Genomic DNA, 21,416 nt, shown 5'->3' on the forward strand with positions numbered 1-21,416 from the left:
AGGGGCAGTTCTAATCTCCGGGGGGAGTTAGTTCCAGAGGGCCGGGGCCGCCACAGAGAAGGCTCTTCCCCTGGGGCCCGCCAACCGACATTGTTTAGTTGACGGGACCCGGAGAAGGCCCACTCTGTGGAACCTAATCGGTCGCTGGGATTCGTGCGGCAGCAGACGGTCTCAGAGATATTCTGGTCCAGTGCCATGAAGGGCTTTAAAGGTCATAACCAACACTTTGAATTGTGACCGGAAATTGATCGGCAACCAATGCAGACTGCGGAGTGTTGGTGAAACATGGGCATACCCATGAAACATGCCCATGACTGCTCTCGCAGCTGCATTCTGCACGATCTGGAGTTTCCGAACACTTTTCAAAGGTAGCCCCATGTAGAGAGCATTACAGTAGTCGAACCTCGAGGTGATGAGGGCATGAGTGACTGTGAGCAGTGAGTCCCGGTCCAAATAGGGCCGCAACTGGTGCACCAGGCGAACCTGGGCAAATGCCCCCCTCGCCACAGCTGAAAGATGGTTCTCTAATGTGAGCTGTGGATTGAGGAGGACGGCCAAGTTGCGGACCCTCTCCGAGGGGGTCAATAATTCCCCCCCCCAGGGTAATGGAAGGACAGATGGAATTGTCCTTGGGAGGCAAAACCCACAGCCACTCCGTCTTATCCGGGTTCTCCAACCTTTCCTGGTTGGTGGTCCAGAGTGGGGGGAGTGGGAAAGAGGGATGGTTTTGTGAGAGGCGCAGGATTCACCCATTGCTTGTGTGAGTGGGGCTGCAATGCTTGTGGCGACACCTATGCAATAGTCCATGGCCCACAGGTTGGTGACCCCTGATTTATATGCAATTTCAGATATCACATGTTACACATAGAGTATCCCAGGGTTACCCCACAGCGGCTGGAGGGGAGTGATCTCTACAGCCTATGAAATTTCTCCCTTGGAGAATGTGATGATGAAACATCCTGGGGGAGAAGCGGAAACAGGTCATGATTAGGGAAGTAAATCATAGTTAGAATCAGAGTTGACTTCATTTGGGTACATGCCAACATGGAGCTCCTAATAAATGATTGGATTTCTTTTTTTGGGGGTGGGGGATAGATTTTTTTTTCCTCTCTCCACAGACATTAATCAATGCAGTACACCTCCTATTTTAGTACAATAAAACAAAAATATTTTGTTGGTAAATACTGTATTTCATTCTTTCCCCCTAGTTTTGTCATCCAGTTGAACCAATTGTCATAGAATTAAATTTCATCATTAATATTTCTTCAGATATTTAGTAGAAACAATAGTTCTAACTTTATTTATTTATTATTATTATTATTATTTATTAGATTTGTATGCCGCCCCTCTCCGAAGACTCGGGGCGGCTCACAACATAACAGTGATACAATGCATTACAAATCCAATAGTAAAAAAATTAAATAAATTTTAAAAACATTAATAACATAGTAAAATCCCTAACTGTACAATCATACACATTCAACCTAATCCATCCTACAGTAAGGCTGAAAACATAACAAAAAAGGGGGGGAAAGGGTGGTAATTATCCCCACGCCTGGCGACAAAGGTGGGTCTTCAACATTTTACGGAAGGCAAGGAGGGTGGGGGCTGTTCGAATCTCTGGAGGGAGTTGATTCCAGAGGGCCGGGGCCGCCACAGAGAAGGTTCTTCCCCTGGGTCCCGCCAGCCGACATTGTTTAGTCGATGGGACCTGGAGAAGGCCAACTCTGTGGGACCTAATCGGCCGCTGGGATTCATGCGGCAGAAGGTGATCCCGGAGATATTCTGGTCCGATGCCATGTAGGGTTTTATAGGTCATAACCAACATTTTGAATTGTGACCAGAAACTGATCGGCAAACTGAACTTATTAAACACTCAGCCAAAGTGCCTTCATCCTCCCTTTATACATTTTATTAAAAGCTAAATACCCCTATATCCTATTAATACTAAAAACTAAAAGAAAAAAACAAACAAACAAATCCAATTTCAAATTTCCCCCCTCTTCCTCTTAGTAATGTATATGTCAGTGTTCCAAATAGCACCTGAGAAATAAACCAAGTCCCAGTTCACTTCTCTCAATAAGAGCTTCGTTTATTAACAGAACCATGTTGGTACGCCATTGTCATTCTGATTCTGAATAGTTCCCAGAATCCCACCTAGGTTAAGGTTCATCTTACATCCCCACACCCACAAGTTCATCACGAGAACCAGTCCGTGTGCAGGGGCTTATCAACTTCCTCTCCTCTTCAGTTGAGGCAGAACAAACAGTGACCTTGGCTCAGAGAAAGGAATCTTTGGTGGTGTCTAGTAACTTTCCTCTCTGACTACTCACTGCCCCTCCCATCCCCCCTTCTGTTGTGTCAGGCTGAACTCTAACTCCATATGAAGGCTTCGGCCTGACAGTATATTTGGTACTACCCAAATTTTTAAAGTTTTTTTTAAACCCCAATTTAACTGTTTGGAAGCTTGGTTCAAGGATCACGATTTAATTAGGGCATCCATTGCAACCCTAACACTGTCCATGAAAACTAGGAGACCTAGTTATTTGTTCTCCCTGTCAGAAATTAAAAATCCCCAGGTAATATCATAATGCAGAAAGTAGGCCTCAGGTAAGAATGCTGAGCTATTCAGGGGCAGTTGAGCATGCAGCAACGTAGCAATTATGTGAAAAGCATTTAACTAGGCAAGAGTTCTCTGTCTGTTCGCTGTTAGCTGTGTGCTGTTGCTGTTCGTGGAAGTATGCTTTGAAGAAGATGTAACGCTGTAAATGTTGGTTCCTGTAAGTTATTGAACTAAGATAGTTGTAGCAAGGTACTAGTAAGATACCAGTTTATTGTATGTATAGTATAGACAGTAGTAGTAGTAGTAGTATAGTTAGTTAGTTAGTTAGTTAGTTATAGTTTATTATATTTGTATGCCGCCCCTCTCTGAAGACTCGGGCGGCGGCTCACAGCATAGCAGTAATACAATACATTACAAATCTAACAATAAAAAATTAGATCCATTTAAAAAACATTAATAACATAATAAAACCCCTAGCTATGCAGTCACACACATTCAACCTAATCTATCATGCAGTAAGGCCAAAAATATAATAAAAAGGGGGAAAGATGGTAATTATCCCCACGCCTGGCAAAAAAAGTGGGTCTTGAGCATTTTACGGAAGGCGAGGAGGGTGGGGGCTATTCGAATCTCTAGAGGAAGTTGATTCCAGAGGGCCGGGGCCGCCACAGAGAAGGCTCTTCCCCTGGGTCCTGCCAAACGACATTGTTTGGTCGACGGGACCCGGAGAAGGCCCACTGTGTGGGACCTAATCGGCTGCTGGGATTCGTGCGGCAGGAGACTGTCTCGGAGATATTATAAAGAAGTAAATATATTTTTCCACAACTTCCTACTGCTGCTGTGTTTCATTGAAGACTTCAACTACATTTCTTCTGGTCTGTGGGTGGCTGGCTGGTTGGGTTGGTGGGCTGGCTGGACTGGTTTGCTGATTGGGCACAAACAGGCTAGCTTCCTCAAAGCTCTGATCCTCCCTTTCCTGGCAGACGTGTGTCTTTGCACTTAACTAACTACATAAATTACAGCACATAAGAAAATCCAGTTATTTGATATTACATACGCCTCCAGGGTTGATATTCCTGGAGGTGTCTGTAATATGGTAAATGATTTAGCTTTACTAGATAAATGGTCAAAGCAATGGAAACTGCAGTTTAATGTTTCCAAATGTAAAATAATGCACTTGGGGAAAAGGAATCCTCAATCTGAGTATTGTATTGGCAGTTCTGTGTTAGAAAAAACTTCAGAAGAAAAGCATTTAGGGGTAGTGATTTCTGACAGTCTCAAAATGGGTGAACAGTGCAGTCAGGCAGTAGGGAAAGCAAGTAGGATGCTTGGCTGCATAGCTAGAGGTATAACAAGCAGGAAGAGGGAGATTATGATCCCGCTATATAAAATGCTGGTGAGACCACATTTGGAATACTGTGTTCAGTTCTGGAGACCTCACCTACAAAAAGATATTGACAAAATTGAACGGGTCCAAAGACGGGCTACAAGAATGGTGGAAGGACTTAAGCATAAAATGTATCAGGAAAGACTTAATGAACTCAATCTGTATAGTCTGGAGGACAGAAGGAAAAGGGGGGACATGATCGAAACATTTAAATATGTTAACGGGTTAAATAAGGTCCAGGAGGGAAGTGTTTTTAATAGGAAAGTGAACACAAGAACAAGGGGACACAATCTGAGGTTAGTTGGGGGAAAGATCAAAAGCAACATGAGAAAATATTATTTTACTGAAAGAGTAGTAGATCCTTGGAACAAACTTCCAGCAGACGTGGTAGATAAATCCACAGTAACTGAATTTAAACATGCCTGGGATAAACATATATACATCCTAAGATAAAATACAGAAAATAGTATAAGGGCAGACTAGATGGATCATGGATTTTTCTGCCGTCAGTCTTCTATGTTTCTATGTTATTTGAGATAGACATGTGTATTTGTTCTCTTGCTGTTGAGAATTCTGCCATGACTGAACACCAGCCCTGAAATTTACTGATTGTCCTTTACATCTGCAAGGGGGAAAAAAATTAAGCTAAAGCTACATTCACCAAGGTTATCATTGCCTTGTCCTAGAGTTGCATGGGTACTGAATGTAATATGCAATGGCTGTGCATCACCAAGAACATGTCCTGCATTAACGTTCTCCTGCATTGATATGCCAGTCTTGTCTGTGGCTTTTGTTTTCTTTTAGGACACCTGTGCCTGGTATGGAGACACACATTCCAGTCATTTTCCTTGATTTAAATGGTAAGTTTCACCATGGTGAACAATGTGAGATAAGAGCCTTATGAAGGCAGGTGAATTTCAAGAAAGGGAATATAAAAGGGATATTATTGAGTAGATTTCGATGGGTGAAAAACAGCTCCATAGATCTTGTCATCCGTGAGTTCTTCCTTTTCTTCTCCTTTATTTCCCTTCCCCAAAACAAAAGCATTTGCTCTGTTCATTGCAACGTTGCCTTTTCAACTTGAAAAGATTTTGGAGGCTATAAGAGATGTAGACTAAGTTGTGCCCTATGTTTACGCTTTGGGACTGCAGTCGTCCATTTTACTCTAACCATAAAAATCTTCGTCTTCTGGGCGAAAACATCCTGTTGGAGCAGCCACACCGATTTCTTACTTCACAGTGGAAGCTCTACATGTATCTCCTTATGAGGATTGGATAAGGGAGAAAATACCTTTTTTTATCCATTTTGGTTAATCAGTTTGTTTGTTCAACTTACAAACTAATGGAGGCCAGGTTGAAACTCATATGGCCAATTTGGTATATGTATCCTGTTTGAAGTAATAGTTTAAATGATAGCTCAATCACTTATGGTGTGCTGGTATTTCTTTTATTTCTTTGAAACAAAATAGTAATTAAAGTAGGATGCTTACATACAAAGTATCCTCATCTGTTCTGGGTCTGTTCTGGGTCCTATTCTTTTTAATGTGTTTGTGAGTGACATAAGGGAAGGTTTGGTAGGGAAGGTTTGCCTTTTTGCCGATGACTCTAAAGTGTGCAATAGGGTTGATATTCCTGGAGGCGTCTGTAATATGGTAAATGATTTAGCTTTACTAGATAAATGGTCAAAGCAATGGAAACTGCAGTTTAATGTTTCCAAATGTAAAATAATGCACTTGGGGAAAAGGAATCCTCAATCTGAGTATTGTATTGGCAGTTCTGTGTTATGATCCCGCTATATAGAATGCTGGTGAGACCACATTTTGAATACTGTGTTCAGTTCTGGAGACCTCACCTACAAAAAGATATTGACAAAATTGAACGGATCCAAAGACGGGCTACAAGAATGGTGGAAGGTCTTAAGCATAAAACGTATCAGGAAAGACTTAATGAACTCAATCTGTATAGTCTGGAGGACAGAAGGAAAAGGGGGGACATGATCGAAACATTTAAATATGTTAAATGGTTAAATAAGGTCCAGGAGGGAAGTGTTTTTAATAGGAAAGTGAACACAAGAACAAGGGGACACAATCTGAAGTTAGCTGGGAGAAAGATCAAAAGCAACATGAGAAAATATTATTTTACTGAAAGAGTAGTAGATCCTTGGAACAAACTTCCAGCAGACGTGGTAGATAAATCCACAGTAACTGAATTTAAACATGCCTGGGATAAACATATATCCATCCTAAGATAAAATACAGAAAATAGTATAAGGGCAGACTAGATGGACCATGAGGTCTTTTTCTGCCGTCAGACTTCTATGTTTCTATGTTTCTATCATGGGAACTCAGAGTTAGTAATTGTGCAACATAAGAGTTTAATCATCATAGTTGTGCAATCATAAGTTAAGATAAACTTGCTTTAGATCAGTGTTTCTCAGCCTTGGCAGCTTTCAGATGTGTAGACCTCAACTCCCAGAATTTCCCAGCCCAGCAATCTGAAAAACTGCCAAAGTTGAAAAATGTAGCTTTAGACAAAAGCAAATAGATCTCAAGAAAAAACAAGTTGCTTCGTGACAATTTGAATTTACAACCAAGTAGATTGGGGTCAAACTCAAGGCCCAGGGACCAAATCCATTCCATAGGATGCTTAGATCTGGCCTGTGGGGCCACCCTCGAAACAGGACTGGTCCGTGGTGCTTCTGCCAGCAAAAATGGAGATTGCACGGACAGCCCTCTCGAGCTCCGTTTTTGCCGGCAGCAGGTTGCAGGAGACCATTGCAGCCCAAAATGGAGCTCAGGAGCTCAGTTTCTCTGTCAGAGCCCTCGGGACATCACAGGCACCCCCAGTACAAGTGATGTTGAGCTGGCCACACCCACTCCCGCCCCCCATGATCAAACATAACCCTGTTGCAGCTCTCAGCGAAAATTAGTTTGACACTGCTGAATTAGATAAAAGGGATTTACAAACCACATTTGAAGTTCAGATGGTCATGCTCCCTTCTCAGGATACATGACCAAACTTTGGGCATTTAAGCAGCAGTCTCGTGGTCATGTGATCATAATATTACAATGGGTTTTGCTGAAAACCGGCACTTCTGATTTTTAGCAAAATCATGCCCAAAGCGGACTATTGGTTCACTTAATGGCCTCAATGTTAGCTTAACATCCACAAACAAAAATGTAAAATCAGTTTGTTTTGACGCATAACTGTAATAGGCAGGCTCCATTATGGTCAAATGTCACTTGAGCTCCTATGTGCTTTGAAGCAACTTTGGGAAACTGAACCCAAACAACTTGCACAGCCATGGTGTTCAAACCTTTGTAAAAAAAAATCTAAAAATTACATTGTGCACAGCAATTGCTTACGGAAGCTCTCTTTCTCTGTCCCCCCATTTACAGCCGATGACTTCAGCTCTCAGGATAATCTCGATGAGCCAGAAGCTGGTGGCTGGGATGCTACCCTTAGTGCTGAAGACGAAGATGAATTCTTTGAGTTACAGATTATAAAGCACCTCGAGAGTGAGGTAAGGCAGTACCCAAGCGTTGGAGCTGGAAGGCTCTCTTGCTGCTAATGGGGGATGTTACAACAGCCCTGGGAAATCATGGCATGATCCTTTGGTTTTAATGGCTGCCACTCTACTAATGTATTTTGGAGCGAGTTTGAAAGTATGATTTATCATCTGAAAGTTAAAGGGAAAGAGGCAAATATCTTGTGTGGTTATTTCTTACTGTGATAGTCAACTAACTTACTTACTTACTTACTTACTTACTTACTTACTTACTTACTTACTTACTTACTTACTTACTTATGACCAGGAAGGACGTCTTCGTGACGTCAAAGCTCCGCCCATGGAATTCCCTATTGGGATTCCCCACCTCCATTTCAGTCTCCAGATCGGCCGAAAATGCCGCTGCTGATTGCAAAAACGGCGCTCCACCGGGTGGCGGCGCCCGGCTGTAACCTTCTGAAGCAGCCGGGCACTTCTCGGCGGCCTCCGGAACCCAAACCTGAACCCGAACTTTTGCCGAACTTCCGGGTTCGGTGTTCGGGAGAATGCCGAGAAGCCCCCCAGCTGTTTTAAAAGGTGACAGCCAGGCGGCAGCGCCCAGCGGAGCGTCATTTTGCGATCTGCGATGGGTTCGTAAGCCGGAAAAAGTTCGTAACAAGAGGCAAAAAATTTCCGAACCCCGGGTTCATATCTCGAGATGTTCATATCTCGAGGGGTTCGTATCACGAGGTACCACTGTATACTGATAGGTTCCATAGGTAAACACAATGAATTGTTGTAGATATGTGGGGTGTCCTCTTTTTGGAAAACAAAATAAAGCACAGCTTTACTATGTGAGTTGCCCACTAAGTTTGAATTGATACTCAGAGTGACAGAGTGAAACATCATCTAATGTTGTAATTTTAGCCTAGCTATAATCCACCTTTCTTTTTTTCTGGATGATTTTGCAGGTGAAAGCTGAAGCTTCCTGGGATTCCACAGTTCACAACTGTGCACAGCTTAGCAGAGGAACAATGGCTGAACAGAGAGTCTTCCTGATTGTGAGAGTTGCAGTGCAGCTCAGCCATCCAGCAGAAATGCAGCTTGTCCTTCGTAAGCGGATCTGCGTCAATGTTTATGGCAAACAGGTACGCTGTCAAAACCATTACCTGTCTGGATGAAGCCAAAAATCCATCTAGCCAGCCATTTGGTCTTCCAATAACTACTAGCCAGATAGATCATTTAAATCCCAAGTTAAAATATATAGAATGGAATGGCTTCTCCCTATCCTGTTTCCCCTTTTCTCTTACACTTTGCTATCCTTTTGCTGCTGATGAATAGAACAGAACAGAAAAGAATAGAATACAATTTTTATTGGACAAACAAGGAATTTGTCTTGGTGCATATGCTCTCAGTGTACATAAAAGAAAAGATAAGTTTGTTAAGAATAACAGCTTCAGTTTCAGTTCCCTGCACAGACTCAGATATGTTTAGCTAACTTAGTTGCTATGCCTATTCATTGACCGATCTCGTTAATGATCTCCCGGTCATCAATAGTCTAACATAAAGTATTCAGTAACAACAACAAGAAACAACAACCACCAACACTACCCAGCTTTCTTTCATCAGAAGATCTTCTGTGAAAGTTTAAATAGATTTTGGGATTTATCAGTTAGGCTCCAATTGTTTGTACTCAAACCTTCGTAGAAGAAGTGCTGCATTCTGTATGATTGGAATTCACAGTATTTTTCCATCTATTGAGCAGTTTTAGACTTTAGTCTGGTCTGGGGTGTTCTCTGTAGCCAGATCTCCTTATCTAATTGACTGTTTTTTCCCTTTTCTTTCATTGTTCCTTGCTCCTGACTCCATGGCAGTTGCTAGAATGCTGCATAGAGGTTCCACAAGGGTAGTAATATTATCACTTTTGCAACCAGCAATTTTTTTTCTGTATGGCTTCTGTGCGTGCAAGAAGCTGAAGTATTGAAGATCATTCATGTTGTCAGCATTGTTTACTGCTGAAATAGATAGTTCATCTCATAGTGACTTTTATAGGCAGTATTTGATAGGTTGTACCTTAATGAGCTCTTCTGCATGTTAGCAAAACACGCTTCAGCAAATCTATGCTGCCAGCAGATTGTCCCATCTCTCATCAACCCACGTAGTCAATATTGTTTGGTGACATTTGTAAATAGAAACTTTGTTTTTGCTGTGTGTTGAAATGTTACTGATGATGTTGTTGGATTCTTGGTTTGTGCTTTATCTGCCTCGCTTGTTTCTGCCTTGCTCTCCAACAGCTCAGTTCTGAGGGAGGGTGAGACAATAGAAAGAAGATGCTTAAACACATTCAAGAGACACAGTTGTGTAAACATTTCCCAGAGACCCAGTCTTGCTGGTTTATTGCAGCACGTAAATTATAATGGCATAAGATAGTCATTTCCAAACTCCAGATGTGTGGACCTCATTTTCCAATATTCTCAGCAATAGTAATGCCAACTGGGGATTGAGTCCCACATCTGGTGAGTACCCAAGTGAGAGAAGATCTTTTCAGAAAACGAAGTAAAATTGGGTGATGATTCTAGGATGCTCAGTCATATTCTCCTTGGCCTATTAAAATTGGATACCCAACCAATTTCTTACAAGCTTGAGATAGCTTATATTTGTTTGGCCTCACAACAAGGTATTCATGTGATAAACTATCTGAGATTAATCTAAAAAAGAATCCAGAAAAGGGTCTCACATGGGTTTGTCCACACAGCCCTTCCATAATTGAAAGAGGTGTCATATATTGTTTTAGATCTTTGGCAGCAGTTTTCTAAAATTTCAAATGTGGGGCAGCTTCTAGAGTTCACTTTATTGGAGATGTTGGAGATCAAAGTTTCAAAGCATGCTCTCTGTCATTGACCATGGATAGCCAATGCCAAAAATGCTCAGTTGATGTAGTTCATTACAGCCATTAGCATAAATTCTCTAGAAATGTATTTTCTATGCAGCTTGCTAAACTCTCTGGGATTATTTAGCTGTTCTGTCTATTGTCAATACACAACCCAAAACATGCATTACAAAAACTGTATCAATAACCTTCCAGACACCTAGCAACTTTGGATGACTCATCTCTGCATTAATTCAGAAGTCAAGATTTTAACCTCATGAACCTTCCTGTCAGAATAAACAATGTCACTGATCCTCTTAAATCATTGTTTGTAATGATCCCAGTGGCCTGGGATTCAGAAATCAGGATTGTTGGCAATGCAAAGCACCAGTAATTCCAAGCTCACAAGTAAATATGCACATGCATAGAAAAAAAAGGAGGGGGGATACTCAGCATGACAGTTAAGTGGTCACCTTGATTCAAGCATCAAGCATAAAGAATTTGGAATCAATTCACGTATTTACTTCCTAGGAACCCAAGCAATGTTTGACCCCTCTCTACCTTTCTTTAATGGGACACAAGCCTACTTGAACCCAACGAGATCCCGAAATCTTTCTACACTGTGGGGGGGGAATATTAAAGGGTTCCAAAACTGGAATCATTTCACAATGTGTGAATTACCCCCATAAGGGGATTTTGATAGAGTGGTTGTCAAAATAATGTCTTCAATTGGGTACAAAGGAGGTTGCTTTATCAACATATACAGCATGGAGATGGCCAAGGGAATATTGTCCACCACACAAATGGGGTTTCCAAAAATTAAATGGCTCTATTTTTTTAATTTTCTTTGGTTAATCTGTTGCTGTTTGCTTTTCTATCATGCTAAATAATCTGCTGCTGATATGAGTATTGGTTTAACCTTACTGAAAAAGAAATATCTGTTTTTAGTATTGACTTATATGAAACTACAAGGTCTCTTTTTTATCTCTAGGGTTTTGCTCAGAGTTTCCTGAGAAGAATGTCTTACCGGAGTTCTGTCCCTGGCTGTGGAATCACTTTTGAAATTGTTTCAAACATCCCAGAGGTGAATATTATGGGAAATTCAAGTAATGTTGTTTTTAAATGTACCACGCAAATACAAGCCAATTTCTTTTGCTGGTCTTTTTTTCTAAAGCAACTCTAACAATAATAATACAAATCAATATGTCTAGTCTAAATCTTCCAAGTTCAACAATGCTATTCTCTTTTCATAATTCTTTATCATTTTCCCATTAATTCATTTAAATATAAATAACAGTTCTTTGTGCCATGTAAAGAACGGTTGCAGGAACTGAGCATGGCTAGTTTAATGAAAAGTAGGAGCAGGGGAGACGTGATATCAGTGTTCCAATATCTCTGGGGTGGCCACAAAGAAGAAGGAGTCAACCTATTCTCCAAAGCACCTGAGGATAGAACAAGTAGCAATGGGTGGAAACTAATCAAGGAGAGAAGTAACTTAGAACTAAGGAGAAATTTCCTGACAGTTAGAACAATTAATCAGTGGAACAGCTTGCCTCCAGAAGTTGTGAATGTTCCAATACCGGACATTTTAAAGAAGATGTTGGATAACCATCTGTCTGAAGTAGTGTAGGGTTTCCTGCCTAAGCAGGGGGTTGAACTAGAAGACCTCCAAGGTCCTTTCCAACTCGTTGTTGTTGTTGTAGTTATGATGGTGATGATGATGTATTTGTTATCCCCTACTGAATACTATTATTTAATATTTTAAAAATTATTCATTATTCCTCCATAACTTCAACATTCCAAATGTGTAGGATTACTAATAATACCAAATATTATTAATCAATCCCAGGAGTGTCCCCACAACCCCCACAATTTCCAATCATTAATATTTTAAATTCACAATATACTTTAACACACTATAAATGTTAAGAATACAATTACATTTCCTAATCCTAAATTCCCATCTACTAGCCTTAACTTATTTTACCCTTGTTTCCCCAAAAATAAGACCTTGCCTTATATTTTTTTGAATTTTGAAATAAGCGCTTGGCCTTATTGCCATGCACTCAAAAGTCCAATTGGGCTTATTATCAGGGGATGTCTTATTTTGGGGGAAACAGGGTATAGGGTGTGTGTGTGTGTGTGTGTGTGTGTGTGTGTGTGTGTGTACATATGTATGTATGAATCTATGTAACGTATTTTTGCTGATAATGAAAATGAAGGGAGACTAGTATAGATATATTTCAAGCTATTTAGCTCTTATCAGTTAGCCATACCCTTACTGGGATTTGAACCTGGGCAGTCTGCCTGTAAGGCAGTAGATTTAATCTGTAGGCCACAGGTTCTCATGGATTGGATACTGTAGGCTAGAGGATAACTCTCTGCCTTAGAAGGCAAAGGTTGCAGGTTCAAGTCCCAGTGGGTATGGCTAGCTGATGAGGCCAAAATAAGGCCGAAATAGATCTATCCTAGTCTCCCTTAATTTTCAAATTCAGCAAAAAAACATGCGACATATATATATATATATATATATATATATATATATATATATATATATATATATATATATATATATATATCCTTCAATATAACAGGGTGATCCGACATAAAAAAAACATACAGCTAAAAAAAACATTTGACATATATATATGTGTGTGTGTGTGTGTGTGTGTATGTATATGTATGTGTGTGTATATATATATATATGTGTGTGTGTGTGTGTGTTTTCGTAGATTTTCATGGGTATATGTATGTAGATTGTTCTGAGTTCGGGTTTTGCCCTGTGTAATATTTTGCATGTCTATGCGACGTTTCGGTGAAATCACATTCACCATCATCAGGCTGAAGTTTTAAGCTTCGTGTTGCTGTAAATATGGAATGTTTGTAACTGCCATTTCTTCCTTATATATAGTGTTGGGGGTGGAGATTTGGTTTGAATGTAGCAAATAGATTGGGTGACTATGTTTTAGTGATTTGATTGGTTGGTGGAATCACACTTACTTGAAAGATTGATATGGTGATTATTCTGATATGTTTTTTTGTTTAAGGCTGGTTTCCAAATCTCTGGTAGGCGGGATGTATCATCTCTTTTATTCATGCATAGGGGGCGTTTCTCAATCTCTATAGCTTCTCTAGTAATTCTTCTGTATAAATTTTCTGTTTTGGAAAGTAATTTAGTTTTTTCAAAGTCAATTTCGTGCCCTGTTTTTTTAATGTGCTGGACAAGGGAGGAAGTCTTTTCTTCTTTTTTAACTGCATTCACATGTTCTGCAATGCGTTGGCTCACTCTTCGATTGGTTTGTCCAATGTATGTGGCTGCACATGAAATCCCTTGCAAAACATGTGCAGCCACATACATTGGACAAACCAATCGAAGAGTGAACCAACGCATTGCAGAACATGTGAATGCAGTTAAAAAAGAAGAAAAGACTTCCTCCCTTGTCCAGCACATTAAAAAAACAGGGCACGAAATTGACTTTGAAAAAACTAAATTACTTTCCAAAACAGAAAATTTATACAGAAGAATTATTAGAGAAGCTATAGAGATTGAGAAACGCCCCCTATGCATGAATAAAAGAGATGATACGTCCCTCCTACCAGAGATTTGGAAACCAGCCTTAAACAAAAAAACATATCAGAATAATCACCATATCAATCTTTCAAGTAAGTGTGATTCCACCAACCAATCATATCACTAAAACATAGTCACCCAATCTATTTGCTACATTCAAACCAAATCTCCACCCCCAACACTATATATAAGGAAGAAATGGCAGTTACAAACATTCCATATTTACAGCAACACGAAGCTTAAAACTTCAGCCTGATGATGGTCATCAGGCTGAAGTTCCAAGCTTCGTGTTGTTGTAAAATGGAATGTTTGCAACTGTCATTTCTTCCTAGTATATAGTGTGGGGGTGGAGATTTGGTTTGAATGTAGCAAATAGATTGGGTGACTATGTGTGTATGTATGTATGTATGTATGTATGTATGTATGTATGTATGTATGTATATATATATGCTTCTATTTTCCCATTTTATTAATAGTTAGTTAGTTAGTTAGCTAGATAGTTAGTTAGTTAGTTAGTTAGTTAGTTAGTTAGTTAGTTAGTGGATTTGTACCCCGCCCCTCTCTGATGCCTCAGGGTGGCTTAAAGTATGTGAAAAAACAATATAATTCTGAAATCCAACAATAACTAAAAACAAACAGTCTAAAACCCCAATTTAATTTAAAAACAGTCATTTCCAGTCCCCCAGCATACTTTCCATTCAACATATATTCATCCATAGGCAGGGGCTGATGAGTAGTGTCCCCAAGCCGGTCAGCCCAATATGTCTTTTTCTTATCCATCATCTCTAAACCTGAAGAACTTTCAGTAGTTGAATGACTATTGACTATTGAAAAGCACCTTATTTAAATTCAGGCTTTAGACTGCCTGAGATGTGCTAATTTTGTGTATGTTGGATTGTGTCTGTCTACGAGAAAAGACAAAGAGAAAATGAGACAATATTTCTTCATCCATATACAGAGATACCTTTGAAGGGATTTATGCTCCCCGCTGGTTCAAAACTTGCCCTCACAAATATAGCTCATCATGTTAAGTCTCCTGCAACCATGTTTCTTTTATTTTTTATGTGCCAATGGGTTTGCTAACTTGAGAGGTTTTCTCTTTTAGGAGGCTCAGGGGGCAGAGGAACGTGAGGCCTTAGCAAGAATGGCGGCCAATGTTGAAGATGCAGCTTCTGCTGCTTCGGAAGTCCATATAGAAAAATACCTTCGAAGTGTGTTGGCCGTAGAAAACATCCTTACCCTTGATCGGTTACGCCAGGTTAGTTAATTGTACGGGAAAGTATTACAAGGTGTGGAAACTGTTGGCAAGTCTCGGTATAGCTAGGCTATGGAACCTTCGACATCACCGAGCAGAGAATTTTAACAGAGCGTGGATGTGTGATAAAGCCAAGACACAGTTAAATAAGTATTATTTACATATAAACAAAATATAAACAATCCAGAATAAGCACGAAGCAAATACAGGATAATAAGCACTGAGCAATTTATTTATTTATTTATTTATTTATTCATTCATTCATTCATTCATTCATTCATTTATTGGATTTGTATGCCACCCCTCTCCGTAGACTCCGGGCGGCTAACAACAGTAACAAAAAACAGCATGTAAATCCAATACTAAAACAACTAAAAACCCTTATTGTAAAACCAAACATCCATACGTGCAAACATACCATGCATGAATTGTAAAGGCCTAGGGGGAAAGAATATCTCAGTTCCCCCATGCTTGATGGCAGAGGTGGGTTTTAAGGAGCTTACGAAAGGCAAGGAGGGTGGGGGCAATTCTAATCTCCGGGGGGAGTTGGTTCCAGAGGGCCGGAGCCGCCACAGAGAAGGCTTTTCCCCTGGGCCCCGCCAAATGACATTGTTTTGTTGACGGGACCCGGAGGAGGCCCACTCTGTGGGTCCTAACCGGTCGCTGGGATTCGTGCGGCAGAAGGCGGTCTTGTAGATACCCTGGTCCGGTGCCATGAAGGGCTTTATAGGTGATGACCAACACTTTGAATTGTGACCGGAAACTGATCGGCAACCAATGCAGACTCCGGAGTGTTGGTGTTACATGGGCATTATTTGTAATTACAAGATTAGAAGCACAAAGCAAAATACAATATAGATAATAAGTACGAAGCTTATACAAGAAGATAATAAGCACTAAGCTTATACAAGAAGATACGCACAAAGCATAAACACAACTCCCCCTCTCACAGGCAAAGTGGAAAAAAAATGACTGAGCAGAATAATGAGCTTTTATAGCTTCAATGAGGAAGTGACGAAACAGCCTTGAATATTAACTCTTCAAGTACAAGTTAACTCTTTAAGTGCACATTAACTCTTTATGTACAAGTTTGGTACAAGTGTACAATATGCAGGTTACAATGGCAATCCCTAACAACCATGTACCCTGTACTAACAGAAACCTTTCTTAGGCTATAGGATGCAGTGCCATTTTTGGGGTACAGTTCAGTAACAAAGTGCATTAAACCACATCATAAATGAGCAAGGCTGATAGGGCATTGCCTATTCCAAGGCTTGTCCTGCAGGTTTCATCTGTTTCCCATCTAAAAATCCCAGGAAACTGTTGGCTGATACTGGCAGTCATTGAAGATTAGCCATAAAAAGAAGGGGTTGGCTCTTTATGTTCCAACTCTAGCTATAACTCTTGTGATTTTAGGATTTATTTTATTTTTTTTAAAGTAGTAATACATAGTGCTGTATTTCAAATGTATGATCCTGAAGGCTTCTGGAGCCATACACCAGCTTTAAGACGTGGAACTGTAACATCTATTCTAACTTTATTGTTAAAGGCCTAAAAATTAAAGTGGTTTCCTAAGCTGATGAACCAAATGATGTTTAAATTTTAAATTTTACTTGGGTTATATCTCGCTTCCAAAGAAAATAGAACAACAGCAAGAAAATAGAACAACAATAGGGCAATTTCCAAAGAAAATAGAGTAGGGGGCAGCCTCACTGTATTCAAACAAAGGGTAATCTAAATAAAATAAGTCTGTCTATAAGTAATACTTTCATTGGTTTAATCAATAATAAATGAGAATTATATTCATAGACAGGTAGAATTTTGTTGAGAAAGTGCTAACATTGAGAAGGAGTGGCTCTTTCACATTGTATTTTTTTTCTATTTGTAAAATTTTAGAGTAATAACTTTGAAACAGCTTTGAAACAGGAGGGACAGGGGTCAGTTGCACTTTTATCCCAGAAATGGGTTAACCATTAGCAGAGGGGCATTTTCAATATTTGTAGGGAAGGGGAAGCAATCATTATCAGACTATATTATCATTGTAACATAATGACTAGATCATTATTGTAATTTAATTTTTGGAAAAATGAGTGTATTGTTTTTGGGATGGGTTCAATGTTGTCTTATTCCAAAGTTGGATTCGTGTTGTTATCCAAGGAGCTCTGCACGCAGTCTTAGACTGCATTTATATGACAGTTTGTTCCAGTCTCTGATTACATACATGTCTCTGATTACATTACATATATTTAACATTTAAATATATTAAAGGGTTAAATAAGATCCAGGAGGGAAGTGTTTTTAATAGGAAAGTGAACACAAGAACAAGGGGACACAATCTGAAGTTAGTTGGGGAAAAGATCAAAAGCAACATGAGAAAATATTATTTTACTGAAAGAGTAGTAGATCCTTGGAACAAACTTCCAGCAGACGTGGTAGATAAATCCACAGTAACTGAATTTAAACATGCCTGGGATAAACATATATCCATCCTAAGATAAAATACAGAAAATAGTATAAGGGCAGACTAGATGGACCATGAGGTCTTTTTCTGCCGTCATACTTCTATGTTTCTATGTTTCTATGTCTTAGTTGTCTCCAGCGAGATATATTGAACTACATTTTCCATAATTCCAAGCCAGCAACACTCACTTGCATAAATGTTTTCAATGGTTCCTACAGTAGTGCCTAATATTCCTTGGCCTTGGTTCAGTTCAAACTTTCTTTTATTTGTCAATTAATATTCGAAAAAAAATGATCTGTTTCTTCCTTGCAGGAGGTTTCTGTCAAGGAACAGTTAACAGGAAAGGGAAAACTTTCTCGGAAGAGTCTTAGTTCACCAAACGTCAATCGAGTGAGTATATAATACTGGAGCTGAATTCCTCCCAAAACATAGTTGGAAGAGGGTGAGAAAAGAAAAGAGTGGTTCTACAATAAGTTTGTAGGAAAATAAGGAGCATTTATCCATCTGGTAACACCATATTGGGGTCCCACTGAAGGCATAGCAAGTATCTATGTATTTAATATTAATAATATTACGGTACAATATGTATGTATTGTAGCGTGGTGACCAAAAAATATCTTTTTGGTCACCACACTACAAAAAAGACAATTGAAGCTCTAGAGAAAGTGCAGAAGAGGGCAACCAGGATGATAAAGGGTCTGGAAAATAAAACATTATATAGAGCGGTTGCAGGAATTGAGCTTGGCCAGAGAGAAGGACCACATGACAGCAGTGTTCCAATGCTTGAGGGGATGCTACAGAGAGGCCAGGTTGTTCTTTATGGCACCAGCAAACCAAAAGGATGGAAGCTGACTAAGGAGAGATTCAACCTGGAAGTGAGGAGAAACTTTTTGACGGTGAGGGTGATCAACCAATAGAACAGCTTGCTAGTGGAGATTGTGAAAGCCCCAACACTTGCGACCTTCAAGGAGAGACTGAACTGCCATCTGTCTCAAATGGTGTAGGAACTCCTGCTTGAGTAGTGGGTTGGTCTAGATGACCTACAAGGTCCCTTCCAACTCTAATAATAAATCTAAATCTTTACCTTCTGGTGTGTTGTTGGCAGGGGTGGGCTACTGCCCGGACCGGGGGGGAACACAGTGGGGTAGCAAAAATGGAGCTCCACCCCAGAGCATCCAGTTTGCACTGAAAGATGTTGAAAGAAAATGCAGGGCGTCCTGCATAAGCCACGCCCACAGAGTGGTAGTAAAAATTTTGGTTTCCCTTCATTGGTTGTTGGCCTCTATGTTTGCTGTAAGTCTTACAGACTAAAGACTCCGTTTGAAAGTCACAATTTTATTGTTACTCTTTTAGCTCTCGAGTAGCCGCCAAGATCTAAATCCATCATACAGCCTTGCTTCTTACAAAGTAAGCATTCAGTTTGTTAGTAAATTTCTTTATTGTGTTTAAGAGGTTGCACTTTTTCAGAAAAATAAGAATTTAACTATTTGGGAAAATTGATTTTGAAAAGTGGTTTACTTATTTTTTTTAACTATTATTAGTTCTGAGCTGAGGTGTTTGTTTTAACTAAGATATATGACCCAATATGGGATGTGGTTGTTAAAATACATAATTTATTTTCAGTCTGTGTTTTTATACCTGAAGCACTCTTAAGAATCAAAACTATAATATATCAATTAATTGTGTTATATGGCATTAATTTAGGTATACAGTGTTCCCTCGATTTTCACGGGGGATGCGTTCCGAGTCTACCCGCGAAAGTCGAATTTCCGCGAAGTAGAGAGGCGGAAGTAAATACACCATTTTTGGCTATGGACAGTATCATAAGCCTTCCCTTAACACTTTAAACCCCTAAATTACCATTTCCCATTCCCTTAACAACCATTTACTCACCATTATTACTGGTACTCACCATTGAATAAGACCCTTAGTGATCCTGATATTTATAAACATAATTATTTATTAACAATAATTATTTTTTTTGTTATTTATTTGCCTATACTCTGAGATTTTGAATTTAAATTGATTGTACCCCCCACAAAAAGGAAGACGCACAAATGTGCATGCAGACACACAGAATAGCAATAGCAATACCACTTAGACTTCTATACTGTACCAATTCAGAGTGCTTTACAGCTCTCTCTAAGTGGTTTAGAGTCAGCATATTGCCCCCAACAATATACTGACTCTAAACCTCATTTTTCCCGCCTCAGAAGGAGGGAAGGCTGAGTCAACCTTGTGCCTTGTGAGTTCCGAACAGTCAGTGATCAGTAGCCTTCAGTACTGCATTCTAACCACAGCACTACCAAGAGCTCTAAATTCAGGTGAAAGTTTGGCGATGACGTATGATGTCATCAGGCGGGAAAAACCGCGGTATAGGGGGAAAAACCGCGAAGTATTTTTTAATTAATAGTTTTTTGAAAAACCATGTTATAGGCTTTTCACGAAGTTCGAACCCGTGAAAATTGAGGGAATACTGTGCAGGTAGTATAATCTCAATTTACAACCAGAAAATTGAGTCCAGAATCTCGGCCATTGAGCAAAGTTGATTGCTCAACAACTGCAGTCCCGGTACTTCCAGTTGTAGTCATTAAGTGGTCACATAGGTTTTTCAGAGGAATGTAAGGATGTTCCAGTAGCGGGTTCCTACCAGTACGATCGACATCATTGTACCAGTAGCGAAAATTGAGCTGTGTGCGCAGCTCCATGTCTGTGGCGCACACGCATCAGAGTGAGATTTTGCTTCTGCACATGCACAGGAGCAAAAAAATCGCCAAATCTCATGCGCATCCCCTCATGAGATTTTGCTTCCCGCGCATGCGCAAAAGCAAAGTCTCGCTCGGACGCACGCATACATGCATGCCCGAGACGCAGTGCACCGGTAACACCAGGAGTGGAACCTCCCTGCCTGGCATGTGCGTCAGGGAATGGGAGCCCAGGTGTAGGCCACACACACAAGCCATGCACAAGCCGGGGTGTGTATATGTTTGTGTGTGGTGCAGTGTGATGCAAAACTGTAGCAACCTCAGCCTACTAGTCTTGCAATGCGACACTCGTTGACAGCAGCACCAGGCCTGTATCAGGGCCTAAGTGAGAGGTCTGGGTCTCTCAGCACTCTCAGCCCGCTATTACGGTTCCAAGCCTCAACTTCAGCCCTAGAAATAACTCATATTATCTCACTGAACTGTTCATGGGATGAAAAAGCTGAAAGGATAAGAAAAAAATGGAAACTTTATTTTGCATGGGTGGAAAGGGATAAGGCCAATGAAGACATAAAGAAGAAATTGTCTAGAACTCTGACCTGGCTGGGCCTATGAATAAGAAAGAACTGAGGGAAGGGAGGGGGAGGGTTAAGGGTGAAAAGTATGAAAATTAAAAATAAATAATAATAAAAACTTCAGCTTCCCACATCTGCCTATGTCCTCCCTAATTTAGGCTCCCTAGTGCAGCAGCATCACCAAGACTGGGCTTAAGTAGAGGCCTGGGCCCTTCAGCAGCCTCAACCAGATGCCACCACTCCAGGCCTCCACATCAGCAAAGCCTTGTTTCATTTCTGCTTAAAAAAACCCCCCCATTTTATTAATTATTTACATTAAGAAAAAAATACATAAATATCACAGAACAAAAAACGACCTATACAAACATATATATATATACTGTATCGTCTTTCATAGTTACAATTATATATCGTCTTAAACACTCAATGATTTACACATTTGCCAACCTATTTCATTTCTGTTTTAATTTCTTTTTTTCCCCTTCCTCTTTTTTCTTTTTTTAAGGGTAGCTTAAAAAAAAAAAAAAGTATGACTAGAATAGAATAG

The 21,416-nt window shown here is 40.0% G+C and overlaps 1 protein-coding gene across 2 annotated transcripts in view; it reads left to right on the forward strand.

The window, feature by feature from the left end:
- The window catches only part of KIF13B (kinesin family member 13B), a 216,027-nt gene that overhangs the window by 163,938 nt on the left and 30,673 nt on the right, over positions 1-21,416 (forward strand). The window contains exons 29-35 of one of the 2 annotated variants that reach the window (XM_070734859.1): positions 4,755-4,810; positions 7,348-7,472; positions 8,408-8,584; positions 11,297-11,389; positions 14,982-15,134; positions 17,905-17,982; positions 18,946-18,999. In XM_070734859.1, coding sequence (XP_070590960.1) covers positions 4,755-4,810; positions 7,348-7,472; positions 8,408-8,584; positions 11,297-11,389; positions 14,982-15,134; positions 17,905-17,982; positions 18,946-18,999 — 736 coding nt within the window. The remainder of the gene's footprint in view (positions 1-4,754; positions 4,811-7,347; positions 7,473-8,407; positions 8,585-11,296; positions 11,390-14,981; positions 15,135-17,904; positions 17,983-18,945; positions 19,000-21,416) is intronic. The other variant, XM_070734861.1, reaches the window with a different exon arrangement.

This window comes from Erythrolamprus reginae, chromosome 1, assembly GCF_031021105.1.
Source record: "Erythrolamprus reginae isolate rEryReg1 chromosome 1, rEryReg1.hap1, whole genome shotgun sequence".
In the NCBI taxonomy this organism is placed as follows: domain Eukaryota; kingdom Metazoa; phylum Chordata; class Lepidosauria; order Squamata; family Dipsadidae; genus Erythrolamprus; species Erythrolamprus reginae.